This window comes from Amblyomma americanum, chromosome 4 (assembly GCF_052857255.1).
Source record: "Amblyomma americanum isolate KBUSLIRL-KWMA chromosome 4, ASM5285725v1, whole genome shotgun sequence".
NCBI classification, from domain to species: domain Eukaryota; kingdom Metazoa; phylum Arthropoda; class Arachnida; order Ixodida; family Ixodidae; genus Amblyomma; species Amblyomma americanum.
Window position 1 is genome coordinate 210656741 of NC_135500.1, and position 18653 is coordinate 210675393.

Here is an 18653-nt window from a genome sequence, read left to right on the forward strand (position 1 = left end):
TCTTTGCGCTTCCCCTCTTGATAAGAGGTTCTGGTGCCAGAGTGAAAGAAATAACATGTGACTATGGGCGAGATCTGGAAAGCTAAGCGGCTTGCACAGCTGCACGAAGCAACTTCGTGTCTTGACAATTTCAGACGCTTTGTACACAACTGTGTACACAGCGAAATCACACCTTTTTCTGAGAATGTGCTGCATCTAGAAGTACTTTCATTGTTTCAGTCGAATTTAGCATCCTTATTGTCACAAATGAGTTGGTTTGTGTGCCTAACAACGAATGCAGTAAATAATATTTCACTAAATAATTAGTTCCAGCATTTTTATAATAAGTCGTCCATCATTTTTATGCAGACATATTTTGCTGCCAGTTACAATGTCCTTTTATACCTGAAGCTGGTTTGTAAAAGCCGAGGCTGGTGTGTTGCTTTCGTGTGAAATTGCGGTTTTGGCCAGTGCATTTCACCTTTTCCTCAACTAAGCCTCACGAACAATTGACATTGTCACCAGATGCTTGCCGCCAAGAGTGACATGCGATAGTAGATCACGTCCTATTGGAGACTAGCGAAATGAACGAACAAGAAGTTGTCGCTTTCATATTATATAAACGTTATCTAACATTACAATGCCGTGATATCGGCATGTTTGTCTCGAGACTAAGTTTTAATGATAATTCAAAATGTTCCAGTCATGTCACCCTGTCGGAGTGCATGCACTGTTTCAGCCTTGTTTTTCTGACCTTTCCCGCTTATTTATCTTTCGAGTATATATCATGCCCTATTGAAATTTAAAGGGCAGGGAAAGCGCAGATGTAGATCCAGGTGTTATTGTACCAAAATATTCCTAGCACTTCTTTCTGATACAGACTATGTGATGAACCACTTTATGAACCAAAGTTCTTTGACATGGGAGCTTGAGCGTTAGAAAGATTTGTTATTTAAGAACACTGAGAAAAATTAGTTCTTGTGTACGTACCAACACTTGCTCTAACACTTTGTCTGCGACAGCTGATCCTCCCCGCAAGAGAGTGGACACGTGCCAAGTGAACGGAAGGTCGGGACCGCGGTGAGTGCTATTGCATTATTTATGAAGGATGACCCTGCAAAATGTTTCTGCTGAATGACATTAGGTTTACATTGATATCCAGCGTGTACACTTAAGGAAAGCTTCCATTAGGGAAACACAGCGTGCTTGACTGCGACGCGCTGTTGAGTGTGTCGTCATGCATTCCGGGTTTCCCACTTTCATATTCCTACCGCAATCAGCATTCACCAATTCAACTTTCACCGAGGAGCGTAGTCACCGATCATACACTTAGTAAATTTACATGCCTAGTACGTAAGGCGTTTTGTCATGTTCGCAGAGTGGTGTTCCTTTCGGTGTATATCAACATTTACTACTGCTTTATTAACTCATAGGTGTCACCCCGATCGCACTTGTTGTGCCTTGCAAACCCCAAAGGTTTATGTTTTCGAGCCTTTGCGTTTCCCTCACTGCATTCTCTCGCGAAGGAGAACAGAGAGGTTTCTCTTGTGCTCAGCATATCCATGATAAAGACGTCATGTTGATGCGTGTTTTGCAAACAGCGCCTGCCAGCGAGCTTCATCTTTGGGGTTGCAGATGCCTGAATTAACCTCCTCCCCCTTTCCACACCCTATACCACGATGACTAACAGCTGCGTGCACTACATACACGTTTTCAATGGAACTCGCAAAGCAAACAACACAGTGACAATGGGACTCACTAGGTAAGGTTAAATATGTAACGGGTATCGGCTGCACATTTCCACTTTCTTGGGATAAAAATGAAAATGTACCTATCATGAATTGAGGCAGAAAATTTAGGACGAATGTCTGATACACATTTGCTTCGTTTTTACGTGTAGGTATTCCTTCGACATGCTGAGCGATGGATCACCGATTACGCCACGGCGGTATCCGTACGGGTAAGCATCTTTAACATTAGAGAACATAACTGGAGCGTGTTGAAACAGAAGAGAGAACACACATCCCATTTAGCACCAAGTTGACATCGGTTCTTGAATCTCTGCGTTTTATTTTTTTTTTCTTGTAGATAGCGTTACTCTCAGCTAATTGGTTCTATGCGTTACCTTAGTTGACGTGGTGTAATGTGAAACAATAGTTAATAACTCGCGTAACGCTGACTCTATTGTTTTATGAGGCAATGAAGACCCCTCTTGGCGGCAAAGCATCCTCAAATTAATCGTCTTATCTAGTCTTCAAAAGTGCCACAGTAGTTTTTGTTTATCCCAGATATTGAGCCCAGCGCAAGGAGACGCGTATGGCATCGCGTCAGTTACAAGAAACTCGGCGTGAACACTCGTGTCAACCGAAGAGTTCTATTCATTGCCAGTACGACTTTGGCGAATAAGCATATCCATGACCTTGACACTGCCAGATGAACTCGACGAGGTTCCTGCGGTTCCACAAAGCACAAATACGAGGCGATCTGGATCCCCGGGTATGGCAGGATGTATCCACACTACATTTACGTGTAGCAGATAAGCGACGCGGTAGGAACATCGATCTCTGAGAGTAGGACACTGTATAAGCATACGACACACACAATGACTCCCATACATCATCGCCCTGTCAGTGCGTTACGTACAGGAGCAACGCGAATCAGCGCGAGCGACATCGAGAAACCGGTTGGCGACACGACCCCACAGCGGCGCATGGCCGGTGACGGGTGAAGAACCTCGTCACGACGAAATTGGCAGCCAGGTGTCTTCGGCTGCACGCACCGCACTGTTGACAAACTCTAACGGCTGACAAGCAGGACGCTGAGCCCCGAGAAGCCAATTTGTGTTCGACACCTGCCGTGGTGGCGTTTACTAATGAAGCTTCATTGTGCCGCCGAGCGTCCGTAGCGTCGTCGGTTGCCGGGATATCTTTTTATACACGCAATACAATATTTATTTTTTTCTAAAATGAAAACTGTAGAGTCGTCTCCAGCTTCTCCGTTTATTTTTCAGAAAAAAAAGTGCCATTTTTTTTTGCGATTGCGAAGAGAACGCGCACTTTAAATAATAGCTGCTTGTTGTTTTAACGCCATAGTGACTGCATAAATGTAGAGCCAAGATGAACATGCACATACACGAAGAGGTCTTTCCCCGTCTTTCTACGCCATTTTTACATGCATTCATGCGAAACAGCCCGGGAGTCAGATTTAGTGACTTGCATCACTCACACTCCTGCTCCGGTACTGCATTTAATACAACTTGTGACAGCTGTAAACTCCTACGTAATTTTTCAAGGCGACGTTGTTCCTTTCTGTTTAGCGGCAGGGATCACTAGGGGTTGTAAAGCTCGAAATATGCTATCGTCATCCTCTGTATTGCTTTTACATCAGTGAGAAAAACATAAATGACTAAATTAGTATTTCCTTCCATTCTTACTGATTCTTCTAAGCATATTAATTTCGTCGATTTGAAAACTTTCCCTACATCATACACATACAAGAAAAAAAGGCTTCATCTTCCGCTATTGGGAACAAGTAATTTCTTGGAACACTGTCCGCAATTCACTATTAAGTCCAGCTCTTTAGCTATAGTTGCTAAATTTCATAATAGTTCAATACGTAATGTATACGCTTAGGAAGAACTGATGAAATCGAAGACCGTTGGTTTTTATTCCAGCAACTGCTTTGAAAGGTTGGAACTGACGCACGCAGGCTACATTCCAAATCTATAAAGCGCGCTCCAACACTTCTACAGTGTTCTGTTGCTTTATTTATCCCTGAGTTTTCCTTGCCGCTTCCTTTGTATAACACCCCTCAGCATATGTGCCTGCTTTGCATCATGCATATAGGACTTACTAAACACGACAAGGTCAGCAGCGCCACTGATTACTGAAATACGTACGATTACAATTTTCCTCATTCAATTGACTTATTCTTGAGGAGAAAAAAAAACGTCATATTACTCTGTTATCACAAAATTTGCTCTTGACTTGATGCGTGGACTAGCGAGGCCACACAAGGGTTGTCTGTGCACTCTCCGCCGATTTTCTTGCGCGTGGGCAGACCTCCTGCCTTCCATTCATCTCAAGTTAGCTCCTAATAGCAAGGAACGTTAGGGCTACGTGGTACGCTTTCTTATTTTCATTTCAGCAGATCCCATCGACGCGCATTCGCTTTCCGTGTATCATAATTACATCTTCCCTGCAAAGGTTACGACGCGTTACACGCTCTAAGAGCATATACTCAGTCCGCAAATACAAAAGTGCCAATTTTCGCTCCCTGATGGCTTCAGGCGCTTATCGTGTACCATGGCAGAAAAGGGTTTTCGATCTGCTATAACTCTCTAGTGAAAGTAGGGGTGGAGGGTGTAAAGCACCAACAGTCGGTTGTGCTAGCCCTCTACAGCACTATCGTGCACGCCCAAGAGTGCTTGCACAAAAGGAGAGAAAAAATCAACGACTTAGTGCCTTAAAGCGTTGAAAGCTGCTTAAAGAGAACATTTCGGTATTTCCGTAACACCCTGATCTAAACAAACGTTGCAGTAATACTACCGATAACTACCATCATGACATCGGTTAGAAGCACGGGATCCCTTAAGATTGTTTTTTTTCCAGATTGGTTCGCCATGCTTTTAACCCGCAGTGCAACAGCCGGCTACCAAAAGTGCTTGCCGTAGTGAATTGCACTACGGTTAGGAAGAGTGGCGAGAGTGTGCATGGAAGTTTCGCTGATGTCGTTCTAGATGAAGTAGTATATTGATTCTTCTGGATAAGTGAAAAGTGCTCACGGAGTTGAAACATCTTCAGCTATAGGGCAACCGCGAGACCTTTCATTTTTTCGCCATCTGTTTTCGACCTATGGCGATGAACGACGTCTGTCCCGTGGCTGTCCTCGCATGATGTCTCCTCACCTCACAGCATGCGTCGAGGCAGCGGGTCGGGCTGCCTGCACCCGGGCAGCGGCATTCCGAGTCCGGCCGTGTCGCCGCTCAGCTCCCCGCGACCCTCACCGCGAGGCGCCACCACACCGGACGAGAGCCCGCTCAACACGCCGCCCGGCTCGCCGTCCCTCGGGCAGCCGTACTGGCGGTCCCGCCTGCACACCATCAAGAACAGCTTCCTCGGCAGTCCGCGCTTCCACAGGAGAAAACTGCAAGGTGGGTATCCACGCAGTATACTGACAAAATGACAAAGGGCTGAAAACACACGTTGTTGCCCTTGGATCTTCTCAGCAGTCAGATTGTCACATCACATCGCATCAAATTATGTCTTATCACACCACATCACATCACGTAGTTGGGCCCCTGACGATGGTCGCAACGCGGATAATGACTACAATAATGTGCGGAGTTGCGAATACTAGGACAATTTTCAGATGTGTTCGCAGTGCAAGCCACCTGGTATTACTACCCGCAACGTTCGATCAACAGGTGATGGCGACGGTAAGGGGCAGAAGCCCATCGCATCGCCAGAAGCAGCACACATTGCATCGCATCACATCACGACACATAATCATCACATCACAGCACAGCAAAGCAAAGCAAGGAAAAGAAAAGCAAAGCGAAGCACATCATATCACGTCACTTTACATCACATTGCATCGCATTGTATCGTATCGTACCGCATCTCATCACGACGCACACATCACATCGCATCGCAGCGGAGCCCAGCACAGCACAGCTCATCGCATCGCATCGCACCGCATTGCATCGCATCACATCGCAACAAAACACAACACAATACATCAAAACACACATTGTCACAATGTCTCATGTCAAATCACTTGTTTTCGCGCAGACCATTTTTGCGCGATAACATACGGGTGGAAGCGAGTCAGTTGGGCGGATGAAATTAGGAAGTTTGTGCAGTTAAGGTGGCCGCAGCCGGCACAGGCCAGGGTTAATTTCAGGGACACGGGAGAACTACATCCCAGACGTAGTTGGGCCCCTGATTATGGTCCCAACGCGGATAAACATTACAATAATGTGCATAGTTACGAATACTAGGACAATTTTCAGAAGTGTTCGCAGTGCAAGGCATCTGGTATTACTACCCGCAACGTTCGATCAACAGGTGATGGCGACGGTAAGGTGCAGAAGCCTATCGCGTCGCCAGATGCAGCACATTATTTTTGCCCTAAAATCTCAAGAACAGCAGGAACAACAAGCATTTAAGGGAAGATTGCTTTAACGCTTTTGAATTTAACTTTGGTGTCCCCAGAGAACAACCGGCTCTAAAAGGAGGCATCAGTATATGTTACTTGCCTTTATCGCAATGATTGCACATAAAGGCACCTTCTTCAGGGCGAACATTGCGACCGTCGTTCATCGCAACTGTAAACCCTCGAGTCTGCCTGTTTCCTAAGCGTAATGCTGTTCAGACACGGAGTCCTAGCGTGCCAGGGAGTATGTGCGCTCGTGCGGGGAGCGGAACGGTACAACTGTTATAGTCTCTTGACGTATGAGGGAAGTGCCCGGAAACTTTTTTTTAGTTTTTAACGGAGTAAAGGAGAACTGCCCACTGTAGTCATTGAAGAAAGAGCTTGAATTTCAGAGCCTGTTAATCGCCGTTATATGGCTTGTTGTAAGCTGTAGTCTGTTTGTATGAGCTTTTTAATGCTTCTTCTTGCGGAAGCCGTGGTAAAGAACTGTGTGAGAAAATTGCGTTGTTCGTCGAGTGAGTGACGGTCTCGCAGAATAGTTGATGTCTGAAATCAAACTGCTTATAAAAACGTACTGACATAAGAATTGAGGATGAAGACACTTTTAGGGTCAGTTGGAAGTCGCGTGGAATTATGATTTAAGCAAATCTTTTATCAAAATCCTGAAATCGTGAAAAGATTAGAGCGCCTAAAGCTAAATCACTGTGGCTTCGAACTTAGCGAATGAGAAACCATCTTTTCGTTATCCGTCCCGTTGTTGTATTTGCAAATGTACTACAACCAAGTAGAGAATAAAGAATCAAGTGAATGTTTTAGGAATGGCTGGATGAAGGAGAATACTTTAGCCTCAACGACTTCTAAGCATCTTGCTAAATTCACTCAGAAAAGCGCGTCTACGAGAACGAACGACAACTACTGAAAGCTGTCGAATATATGCCGTTGTCTCAGATAGACACAATTTTTGGACACAGTGCCTCTGACAGAACTGATCGTTTTAGTGCTGGCGCCAACTGTAGCGTCATTCGCATTAGGGCTCATTGCTGTGAAAGAGAGTGAGACGCACACGAGCTTGTTCGAAAAATAGGCAAGTGAAAGCTAAACAGTAACTTATAGAAGGCAGTGTACATTTAAGCTGCGTAGCATTACAATTCCTACTGAAAGTTTCCATATGACGAGTTCCATAATTTCATAAGAAAGTTTCCAAAATTCCATTTGTTTCCATAAGAAATTTTATGGAGTCAGTATGGAGCATATGGAGTCGGTGTGGGCTATATGGAAGCACGTATAAAAACTTTCGGACTCCATATGACATCATGTACACTATGGAAATCGTATAGAAATTATGTTGAATACTTATGGGCTGCGTACAGGCAGGATATAGATTTTCACATATTTTTCCATATCGTATTGACTCTATATTCCAATCTTGCTTAAAATCAGTTGGTGGACGAGTTGGTACTTCATGCTTACATTCACAGCGCAAAGATGGACACGGACACGAGGGGAGACACAACAATGCGCCCACTTCAACAACGTTTATTTCTGCGCGCAGCGAATACATATAGAGTACGGCGGGCATGCTCCGCAACGAAAAGGAAAGTCATGTTAGACTGGCAGCAGCGCCAAACCGCAAGGGAAACGCATCATCATAGGTACAAGAAAGAAAACATAAAGCTAAAACCTAAAAGTCAGGATGCAAACAAGAACAAAAAAACATAATACCCTAGTTGGAAATTCCTAACACACGACGTTCCTTATCACTTAACAACACCGAAGGGGTGCTGACACAGTAATCTTTTTCTGCAATCTCACCAGTTTTGCTGACATACTTATGAAGGACTGTTGTTCTTCCCAAAAAGGGACCATGTTCCTTACACTGTTGGCAATCACGGCAGTGTATGCCTAGATGACGGGATGCCCCGATGACACTATTGCTGTGTTCCATGAGCCTCTCGTTGAGACATCTGCCAGTTTGGCCAATGTAGGCTCGGCCACAGGGCAAAGGTATAGAGTAGACTACGTCTTTCGCGCACTCTGCAAATGGTTGCCTGTGCCTAACAGTGCAGGAATCGCTCCCACTAACGGTGGAATTTACCTTCTTGCACAGTTTCGGCAGCTTCTCTGGTGCGGAAAACACCACATGCACGCCTGCTCTTTGCCCTATTTTCTTGAGCTGATGCGCGATGGTGTGCATGTAAGGTAGTACCGCCACATTTTTCCTCCAATTAGTGTCAGCCCCGCCGATGTCTAGTACTACTTCCCTGCTTTCTTTGAGCATATTCTCGGCAACCGATAACAAGAGTGCACATGGGTAGCCAGAGCCGCTCAACCGGGTCACCTGGCTAAAGAACGCAGAATCCAGTCGATGCTCACATGATTTCGTGAGAGCACTGCAAAAGCAAGACTTTACAATTGCCCGTTTCACTAGCTTTTAGTGGGTTGAACCAAAAGGAAGGACAGGCTTGTTTCATCGCGGTTCATAAGCCCAACAACACACATCGTCAGGAGAAAAATAAATGCCTAGATCAAGAAATTTGATGAATTTGTTTACAGCCACTTCATACGTCAGGATTAGTGGATGAAGTCATTCGGAAACATAGGCATGATACTGAACATGTTAGCCTGATCTGACATGTCTTGTGCTTTGGAAAAATTAGAAAATCATCAACATATCTGAAAATGCCTGCAGCACTGGAACCTTCACTTCTGCGTTCCAACTCTCGGTCCCACTCCGATAGAAAAATGTCGCTCAAAACAGGAGCAACGCAGGAGCTTATGCATATTCCGTTTGTTTTTTTTTTTGAGTGACGATGTTCCCTTCCCAAACTGCGAATGTAGGCTTGAGGTAAGTTGAAAGGAATTCCAGAAAGTTATCTATGGACAAACCACAACTGTTTTGAAACGAAATCACTCCGTGTCTGTCAATGCAGTTCCTGACACTTATCAATAGATTGTCCTGTGGAATACAATAATAAAGGTCTTCAATATCGACTGAGAAAGCCGACAGTTTCGCCTTGGGCCTTTCCTTAAGAAATCGGATCACCTCGTCAGAGTTCTTCACCTTTGAAAGGGTCGTCACAGAAACCTTGCAAGCGACTTCTCTCAGAAATAATTACCCTCAGAGCGCAGTCCACTTTATGAGTTTTTGCAGCGAAGAAAAGTTCCAAGCCGACCTTTTCTGCCTTGTCTATGGACTTAACAAGCTTATCCAAATTCATGGAGCTGCATAACCTTTTGCCGCACTTTTTATACGCTCCAGACGTACCTCATTTCTTCTATCGAACACCGAGAACACCGCTTCCTCTGCTTTCGCTTTATACGTGACCTCCGACAGCACCACAAAGCCTCCTTCATTGTCGCTGGTTAGAAGCGCTACAGAATTATCCCGCAAATAAGAGACAGTTATCTGGATGGGCAATCTATGACACTGGACTTTACAACGAGAGACAACGTCTACACCCTCCGAAAGGCATCTCCCACTCTCCGAGCCAGGAGCAAGACTTGACACTTTCCTCACCATGGCCAAACGTTCCGCGGCTGTCTTCTTTGGCTCCACGGCGAACTTGGGTCCGCAGCTGAGCACCTGTCGCACATAATACGGTAGTTGGACATCACCGACGATGTGGACAGTGTTTCCGTGATGCGGTTTCCTTGGCGGAAGCATCCGTTGGCGGAAACTTTCCCTCGAAGTTGATAGGACAACGGAATTTCTATGGCAGCAAGAGCTTTCTGCACTTCGCCGGATGCTTCGCCGGAGCGCCATGTCGCAACAGAAGCTTCGTGACTCTTGCACCTCGTACATGCATGGCCCTTTTGCGTGAGGAACATGTGCAGCAACGTAACGTCGTCTCAGGTTTTGAACACTTCCACTGAGCCAAATTTTTTATGCAATTCTCGGGACTGACCGTACGGGGTGCCGTTGTAAACAGGAAGCAGTGTAAGTGGCTAGAGGCACTATAGGGTCACCGACGCTGTTCCATTAGGCAGGGCCATGGTCAGTTTGGAAGCTTCAATTGTTTGCGTGTCTCTTCTGATAGCAGACCAAAATCTCAAAGGAGACCCTTGCGTCTCAGGCTCTTAGATACTGGCATCTCCACGAACAACAGGAGTGGTGGGCTTCCGTAGCAATGGCCAGTTGTCCAGCACCACCAGGACCTGTCGTAGCGCTGTCGGCAAACAGACAGGCAGGAGGGAAGATGTAGGCTTTTGTAGGAAACTGCTCATTAGGCGGATCTGTGCCCACAGTGAATAAAAAGAGCTCGGCGGCAGTGACAAATCTGGATGTACAGGACAGTCGCCGAGATCAGATTCGCCGTACCGCTACGCCGCGTTTTATTCAAACACGATAAAAATCTTTCCAGGTCACCTGCACTCATCGGCGCGAAAATTCCTGAACAATGCAGAACCAGGTGTGTTCGAGCATGATCATCAGCGAACGATCTAGGCGGATACAATTTAAGAACGAAGCGGCAGATATCCCTCAAACGAGGCCCCCCAGCCGATGGCGTCGGTTTTCATGACGCCGTGGTTAATATGATTAGGCCTTGGCTAATATCCCCTTTTATCTGCCACTCCCTGCGATGTTGCACTATAGCAGTTACCACGACGTCATGAGAATCGCTCGACGCCATAGGCTGGAGGGCATCCTTTGAAGGGCATGTGCAGTTTCGTTCTTGAGTTGTATGCGACTACGGAGAACTCAGCAGAGCGACTGAACAAAAATGATACGGTGGCACCCAATGGTGATAAGAGAAGCTCGCCGCATTATCGGTCAGTTTGGTGAACTTTCTGGAGCAGAATTGGCGCAAACTGAATTGCAACGTTCTGTTTGTAATATTGTGTACAGTTATCTGGGTTCTTTTATTTTTATTCTTGTAAATTATATTTTTGCTTTTTTCACTTCAATCACATGTTATCGGCTTCTCGTTAATATGTCTGGCATCTTGTTTTAGGTTTTTTATCTTATTGTTACTTCGGTATCTTACGGCTCTTACATGGTTGTTGTGACATTTGTAACAAATGCAAAATTGGGTTGTTATCGCCGCCTATAATGATAAATGTGCTATTTTCACAAGTAAGTTATTCTATTTAGTCATTAAGTGATTGCGTCCAAGACGTGATAAGGAGGCAAGTGTAAAGAGGCAACGATAATTTTGGAAATACATAGCAAAATTCGTAAAGAGCGATATATAAATCAGAATGTACTCACGAGGTATTCAGGCGAAATAGATACCGACAAATTTCTCCAAAGTCTCAGAAAAAGCAACAATACATTTCTCGTTGTGGTCGCCGAAATTACTGGCTCTTACTTTTGGTACAGATGCGTTTCTTAAAGTTTCATTTGGTAAATATACTCTGATCTTATTGTGCGACACCAACCGAAAGCACGCTTAAAAAGTGTAAGACAACGCAGTAATTTGCCACAGAAGCTAAGAGAGGTCCGTCTGCTATACCGTAAGCGCCGAAAGCACTCAATTTTCGTTGCTGCTTACACTGTGCACTCAAGACAACGATATTCTACGAATACCAACCCACCGCTAAATACGAATTACATTTGTCCTTTTCACCGTAAGATGGTGGCCACCTTGTCTAAGGTTGCATTAACATAGTAAATTCAGCATACACACTGATTTTGGTTCTCGCTGTAATCACTGGACCACGCCAGCAACTTATTCATATATGCGAACTACCCGCGTTTCTTCGTTTCTTTACTTGCAATGTAGTAATGATTTAAGGTGGCAACACGTTATTTAGACTGAGCGCAAGTTATTGACTCTGGCACTCGTTTCTCGTTTGCAGTTCCTTCAGCTTCAGACGAAGTCAGCCTGACCCCGGATTCCTCACCAGAGTAAGTTTCACTCTTACCATTACCTGCGGGCAGGTGACACGTACCGTCTTTGCGAAAAGTCGCCAGGCAGCGGAGTTTGCTTCTCAACCGTGGAGTGGAGCAATAGGGCATGTTTAAAAACCAACAGGTCTCTAAAGGTGAGGACAATGGTTCTCCTTACCACACACATATTTTTATCCTTTGGGGTGCCACAGTGGGTGCTTCACTACACAGCCAAGAAACTAACCCCCTTGCATGGCTACTTATGGCAAAGACGACACCTGCGGATAATAAGTGCTTACAGTACGCTTAAAGGGACACTGAGGAGAAACTGAAATTTGCCTGCATTACTAGATGACAGTGTTATATTGACAAAGACACTGCATTCATGAAAGAGGAGCTTTTATAAGCTGTATAACGGTATAAGAAATTAAATACAGGTGTCGCCACCATCGGTCGTTTTCGCAGGCAAAGAACTGCGGCGCGTCAAGAGTTTCAGAGCGCAGTTCTTAGTCACCTGTCCCTGGCTTGCGTGTCGTCGTCGTTGCCGGCGTAAGCGGCAGAGTTAAAGCAAAGCAAAGAGCACGGCGAAGGATGAAAGCAGGGTGAAAACGAAAGGAAGGTGAGAATTAATAGGTGGAGGACGGGGTAGTGGTGGAAGAGAGAAGGGCGGAAGCGTAAGGAGGAAACTGGAGAAGGAGAATACGGCAAGGAGAGGCGAGAGGGGTCGCTCTCAATTTGCACCGGCCGTTGCGTAATGACTTCCTATAGACGCGTTTACAGATAGCCTTCGTGTTTGGAATATTCACCGCAACCACCTGTGCAAAAACAGCAACGGTGGATTTGTTAGCGCGCAGATACCCCGGCAACCCCTTCATTTCAGGCGGCACACAATCGAGACCTTGTGAAAAACTATGCACTGTCTTGACCAAGGGAGGCGATTGCTTATGCAAAGATTGTCGGTTCCTTAGTTGTTGCGCAGATGCGTGGCGTGAGATCTGTTACAAAGCTGCTACTCGCAAGTTGAGCCAGCCATTATTCTGCAATCGAACGGTTAGCCACCACTTACATGGGCATCTATGGCGGCCGTTTGTGGGGTCCACGCCGTTTACCATGGAAACGGGCACGCGCTACTCTGAATGCACAGGCCATTTGTCCAGTGGCCCGCTCCAAACGAATACGCGTCCTTTGTGGCTTCAGCTTTCCTCGAAACGATGAGACAAGCACGCAGCAACACGTTCACGCTGGGAGAACTGTACGCTGGAGAGGACGCCGCAACCGGGCAAGGGTTGCAGCGCGCCGTTCTACAACAGCCCGAGGGGACGTTCGTTTATTGCGGTAGTTAGGACGCCTTGTGCCGCAAAGCGGCAATGCTTCCCATTCTATTCTTAAGGGTAGCTTAAGCCTCGTCCAAGTTTTCTGTCTCAGTTTATCGCAAAATCAATCTGAGTTCCAATTTCGCATTAGGGAGTACCGTAATAGTCGGTCATTTTCAACGCGAATCTCAGAGGCTAGGTTACACCCCCATTCAATTCCAAATGGTTACCACGGAGTCCTTTTCGGTCCTGCTGTCACGAGTTTCAATGGAGCAATAGGAAGGTTTTTAACCGAACGAACATCAACATTAGGCGAAAGTGCCATACAATAAAATTTTACTGAGAACAAAAATTGAGGCTGTCCTCAGTGTGTCTTTCATGTCAGACAAGGGGCCGCAGTGTACTGTGACCAAAAATTTGTGAATATACCGTTCAAGGCAGTTCATTTTCAATGGGCGCTGCCTCGAACGTCTTCCCTCGTGCCGTTAGGCACTGCGTGTTTCTCTCTCTGCTCGGCTCATGTAGCGTGGTGAGAAGAACACGTCAGCGCATGTTAAAGAAGCCCAAGTGGTTAAGCCCGTTAAGCCCGATATACCAACGTACAGCAATAAAGAACATGGACAGACCAGGCATATTACGTGTGATGCACGCGGTTTTCCGCTATCCATGTGTCAGCGTAGTGGTGTGCTTTTACCTCAGTTTTTATTTACATACGTTTAAACCTACTGTCTTTCTGTGCAAGAAGGCCAGCCAATGTAATATCTGGCATCCAGTAACACATATATACCACTGACACAAAGGAGGCGCAGTAAATGGCAGTAGACTCGAAACAGCACAAGAGAAGGTGAAGAAGGCTATGTAGTGTGTGCATGCACAAGCTAAATTAATGGCCTTCGAATCTGTAAACACTCTGTTAGTACATACTAACTCTTTATCAATAGTACACACTATTTCTTTGTACCAACAAAGGGTGTGTAATAGCCCCAGTTATATACAGTTCTTCAGAAAGAATGGCTAAGCATTCCTTAAGACATAAGTCACGCACTTCCACCGCCCTCTCCTTTTAAGCAATACTGCTTAACTTAACTAGATCTGGACTCAATGGTAAGGTAGAAAGTAAAGCGCAGACGCTGAGCTCGGATTCCCCATGCTTTACTGGTCTATGTTCCAAAAATATTGTCACTCCATTAAGGGGACTTTTTAAAAACGGGAGAGTATTTGTCCGATGTTTTTGCCATGGATTGTTTCGTCAGATAATTGTCAGGGTCTTGTATCGGAGTACTGCAGGAATTTGTTATTTTAAAGCGGTTAGCGAGACCGCAACGTGCTTTACTCACTAGCACGGCATACGAGAAAAGGTATTGAACAGCAAAATATGTTCATCAAGAAAAAAGACGCGGAGAAAACAGTTTATTAGCAAAATATAATCCCCAATTGGGGGGGGGGGGGGTCTGGTTTTTGTGTCTTGCGCAGAATAAATAGCAGTTTTCCAAAAATGTAATCCGCTGAAATACATGTAATAGCATCGTAAGGGTTGCTGTCTTTTCTGTTACCGCTACTATGGTGTACATTGCGTAATATGGTGCTAAGATTTTATTTTTTATGCAAACTCGTAGTGTAGCCTTTAAAAGATGACCCTCAGAAAAATGACAGTGCTCAACCCGAACCGATGCCGAGAAGAAGTAGGCAGGGTTAAACGAAGAGTGTTCATTGATACTGTGTCTTTTAATTTATGACAGTAACGTTGCATTGAATTCCTCGTCGCATTTCTTTCTCTCTTCACATGGTATTGATACTGATTCCTCTTCTAGCCTATCGAAGCGGTCCTGGTTCGGAGGACTGATGGCCAACGAGAGGGAAGAGAGCCACGTGATACTCGTCAAGGACCGTCCTTTGAGTTCTGTCAAGGCTGACCTCATCCACGCCTTCCTGTCGGTAAGGCACGCGGCACAAATCGCGTCCTTGATTCTTTCCAAGCATACAAAGTAGGTTATCCAGGGACACTCTTCCGCAAATAGTTACGCACCCGCTCAAGTAAGCGTGGCTTTAGACATGGATCATAGCATAACTGGCAAATCATGCACCAGTTTTTAATGCAGCAGGATATTTGCTAGAAATTCAATTCAATTTAATTCTTTATTCACCAGGAAACTGGACGGTCTCCAGGGCTAAAAGCTGCTGCCTACAACTTGACTGGGGCCTGGAGCCATTTACAAAGCGGCAGCAGACATTGGTGGCAGAGTGCACTAACATTAATTACAAACACTGAGTAGTAGAAGGCATCAGAAAACACAGACCTGCTGCAAGATTTATCACAACAATAGATACTTATCAATTACAATTGAGAAAAGTGTACTCGTACCTCTTTTGGGGATTTGAAGGCTACCTGTTTGTGAATGCTCACTTATACCCCCGAGCTGGGCCACCTCTTACTGAGTTACTGAAATAACTGCTCAAGTCAAGAGCTCGAAACGCATGTTATTCTGGTCGAATATTAGCGAATCATGCGTAATACGTTTCGTAGTCGTAAATACTAGGCACCATTAAGTGGCAGGCTGCTTCAACAAGCTGCACACAAAACAGGCTTATAATAAGGGCGTAGTTAGGCTACTCATTGGCATCCACCCAAGCGCAGCCACACGGCTACAATGAGTATTGGGTAATTACTTCCTTATTACAAATCTACTCCACATTAGGGGATTCCCCTTAAGATCTGACTAAGACGGACTTAGCTTGCAAGCTTCTGTTAAGGTGTTAACGGGTTTTTGTGGTAGTGAATAAGTGGTGGTAAATAACTGCAGCAGGGCAATGTGCAATTTTCTCCCAAATCTGCTTACGTTTTGATCTTCCAAGTAAGCTAAATTCGATTATCTTAATGTTAGCACCGGTTATAACATTAAAAAGATAAATGAAATCTAAGATTTGACGAAATCTTGAATTATCGAGTAGTAAGTTAATTTTACAGAATAAAGGCGACGCCGACCATAGTTTAGGTCAAAAGAAGACGGACTTTTCGGCTTACATACGTGAACAAGGCTCCGTATAGATGCCGAAACTTCCGTTTTTTTTTAATGAAACAATTAGTCTGCGTTGCATTTTTTCTGTTGAAATGGGAATATGTATGTATACTGCTTCCTTTTCCTTTAGCGCATTAACTGGATTCAGGTTAGGATCGGAGACAAGCTAAATTAAGTGAAAAAAAAAAACTAATCCTATTGAAAGTATCATAATAACTATTTTGAAAGCAATAATCATCGTAATCACCGTCGTTGCTTACTTTCGTGTTTTCACTGGTGTCTTCTGCGACAAAGAAAGAAAGCAGAGTTACAAATCCAAAAATAAAGTGACTCCGTTAGCCGTCTCACAGAGGTAAAATAAAACTAAACAAAATATGAATGAACTTTATGTCATCTTTTGAACATGGATTTGCTTTCTTCTGAACGCCACTCAGGTTTTAAATGCTCTAAAGGTAGAAAATGCAAAGTAAATATTTAACGTTTAAGGTTAGTCCGACTCAATTGAAATGCAGAGCGAATAAATGGGTGCTCCATTCTATTCACATTTTAACGCCTGAAACATTCCGAGAACGTTGCCACTTTCATTCCGGTAAAAAGTAAAATATCGTATTTTTGCTCGTAGACATCTTGAAATTCAACGCGGCAGTCGAGGCGATGAGGAAAGGAACAATCGCAACGACATATTAACTGCAGTACACTACACAGCGACAATAAACAAAACCAATTGGCATAAAGCCTGCTCTAGCAAAGCGTGCATGAGAGCGTTGTTTTGTGCTTAAATCTCACATAAAAACAGATTACTACTTCTCTTAAACGACATTATTGTGATGACCGTTTCATGCGAGATGTTTTGCTGTGCTGAAAATGAGAAAAAATTGTAATGTGCTCTTCAGCGAGGTACAACTTCAAAAGAGATTCACGTAAAGAAGCAGTTAACTCACTGTCAAATTGGCGGAAAAAATCTTGTCGGCACAGGTGTATGTTCTGTTTTTATCAACATCGCCAAGATATTGTTGTTCGCTGTCAGAGCCAAAAGTAAGCGCGCAGGCATTACGCTTACTTCGTTTTCATCAACGGCAGAATGAAGGCAGGAAGATTGGATTCTTGACAACACCAAGCAAAATGAACAAAGGGAGCCTTAGTCTGCCAGCCAACCTTTCGACAAGAGGGCTTTACGAAACGTTGGTGGATAGAGGGCTGAGACCCCAGCCCCCCCCCCCTCCCTCACCTCCCCATCTCCGACCCCTGTTCATTGTGTCTTGTGTTGTCACTTCGATGAAGAATTTCTGAAGGCATTTTTACCGCCACACGAATTCAACTGACAGTCGTTGAAGCGAGGTCGTACCTACATTCTCCAATAAGAGTAATATGTCACATAAACGTTTTAATGGGTGCATCAAGTCATTTAAAATATAAAGCCGGTGACTAAACATTCCGAAGCAAAGGCCTTGTGGCACAGAACTCTCCTCGAGTGCATGTAATATTGAGTTAAAAAGCCCAAGAATTTCATGCGAGTTGAAAGCTCATCACCACGCCATAGGATACTTGTAATTACTCAAAAATCTCCTAGACCTTTCGCCTAATTGGAGAGAAGTGATAGATTTTCCTTCCTGCTTAATTCAATAGCGACACCTCGTGCAACAGGTTGCAGTTGGAATCCGCTTTTTAAAGCACAATATCTTCCAATATACCATTGCTTTCAGATGATTACAGTCTGGATTATTCGGAGTGGCAGCTCTCAATTTCATCATCTGAGAATGCAGTTTCAAAGATTGGAAGTACTGTAGACGCAGTAACTGCTAACAAATACAAGGAGCCGCACAAACTATCATCGTGAGACAAACCAAAGACGAATGCCTCTTGCACAGGCGTGCAATGTCAACCGCATGGCTATTGCAGCATTGAATTTCTCATTCTCGTCACCAATATTTAATTGAGTTTGCTACCGTCTCTGAAAGCGACAGCGAGTAAATAATTTGCACTTTGGCTACAATTGAAGTGAACTCGTATACCTCTCATGTCTTAAGGCGAGGCGGAGGCTTGCATAGAGCTCTGGCTTCATAAACCCAGAGCTCAGTTAAAAACTCGTATTATTCTGAGCAAGGGATGCTGGTGCAGCCACAACACACAGCGGAATTAGTCTTCAGTGCGCATTTTCCGCTACAAAAAATGATCACAAAAAATAAAGAGCATCAACAAAGACAACTTTGCCCTATCCTTGTCTTTCTGTTTCCTCTTTGTTGTTTGTAAAAATAGAGCATTGCAAACTAGGTGTACACACCTTTCTAATCTGTGAACAAGTGCAATGTGTACCGTGGTGTTTCATGGAGTAATCGAAAATTCCCTCAATTAGACCAC

The 18653-nt window shown here is 44.6% G+C and overlaps 1 protein-coding gene across 2 annotated transcripts in view; it reads left to right on the forward strand.

Annotated features, from left to right (window-relative positions):
• The window catches only part of LOC144129246 (serine/threonine-protein kinase BRSK2-like), a 115317-nt gene that overhangs the window by 86723 nt on the left and 9941 nt on the right, over positions 1-18653 (forward strand). For both annotated transcript variants that reach the window (XM_077663255.1, XM_077663256.1), the window contains exons 12-16: positions 1002-1059; positions 1880-1939; positions 4893-5131; positions 11935-11983; positions 15090-15213. In XM_077663255.1, coding sequence (XP_077519381.1) covers positions 1002-1059; positions 1880-1939; positions 4893-5131; positions 11935-11983; positions 15090-15213 — 530 coding nt within the window. The remainder of the gene's footprint in view (positions 1-1001; positions 1060-1879; positions 1940-4892; positions 5132-11934; positions 11984-15089; positions 15214-18653) is intronic.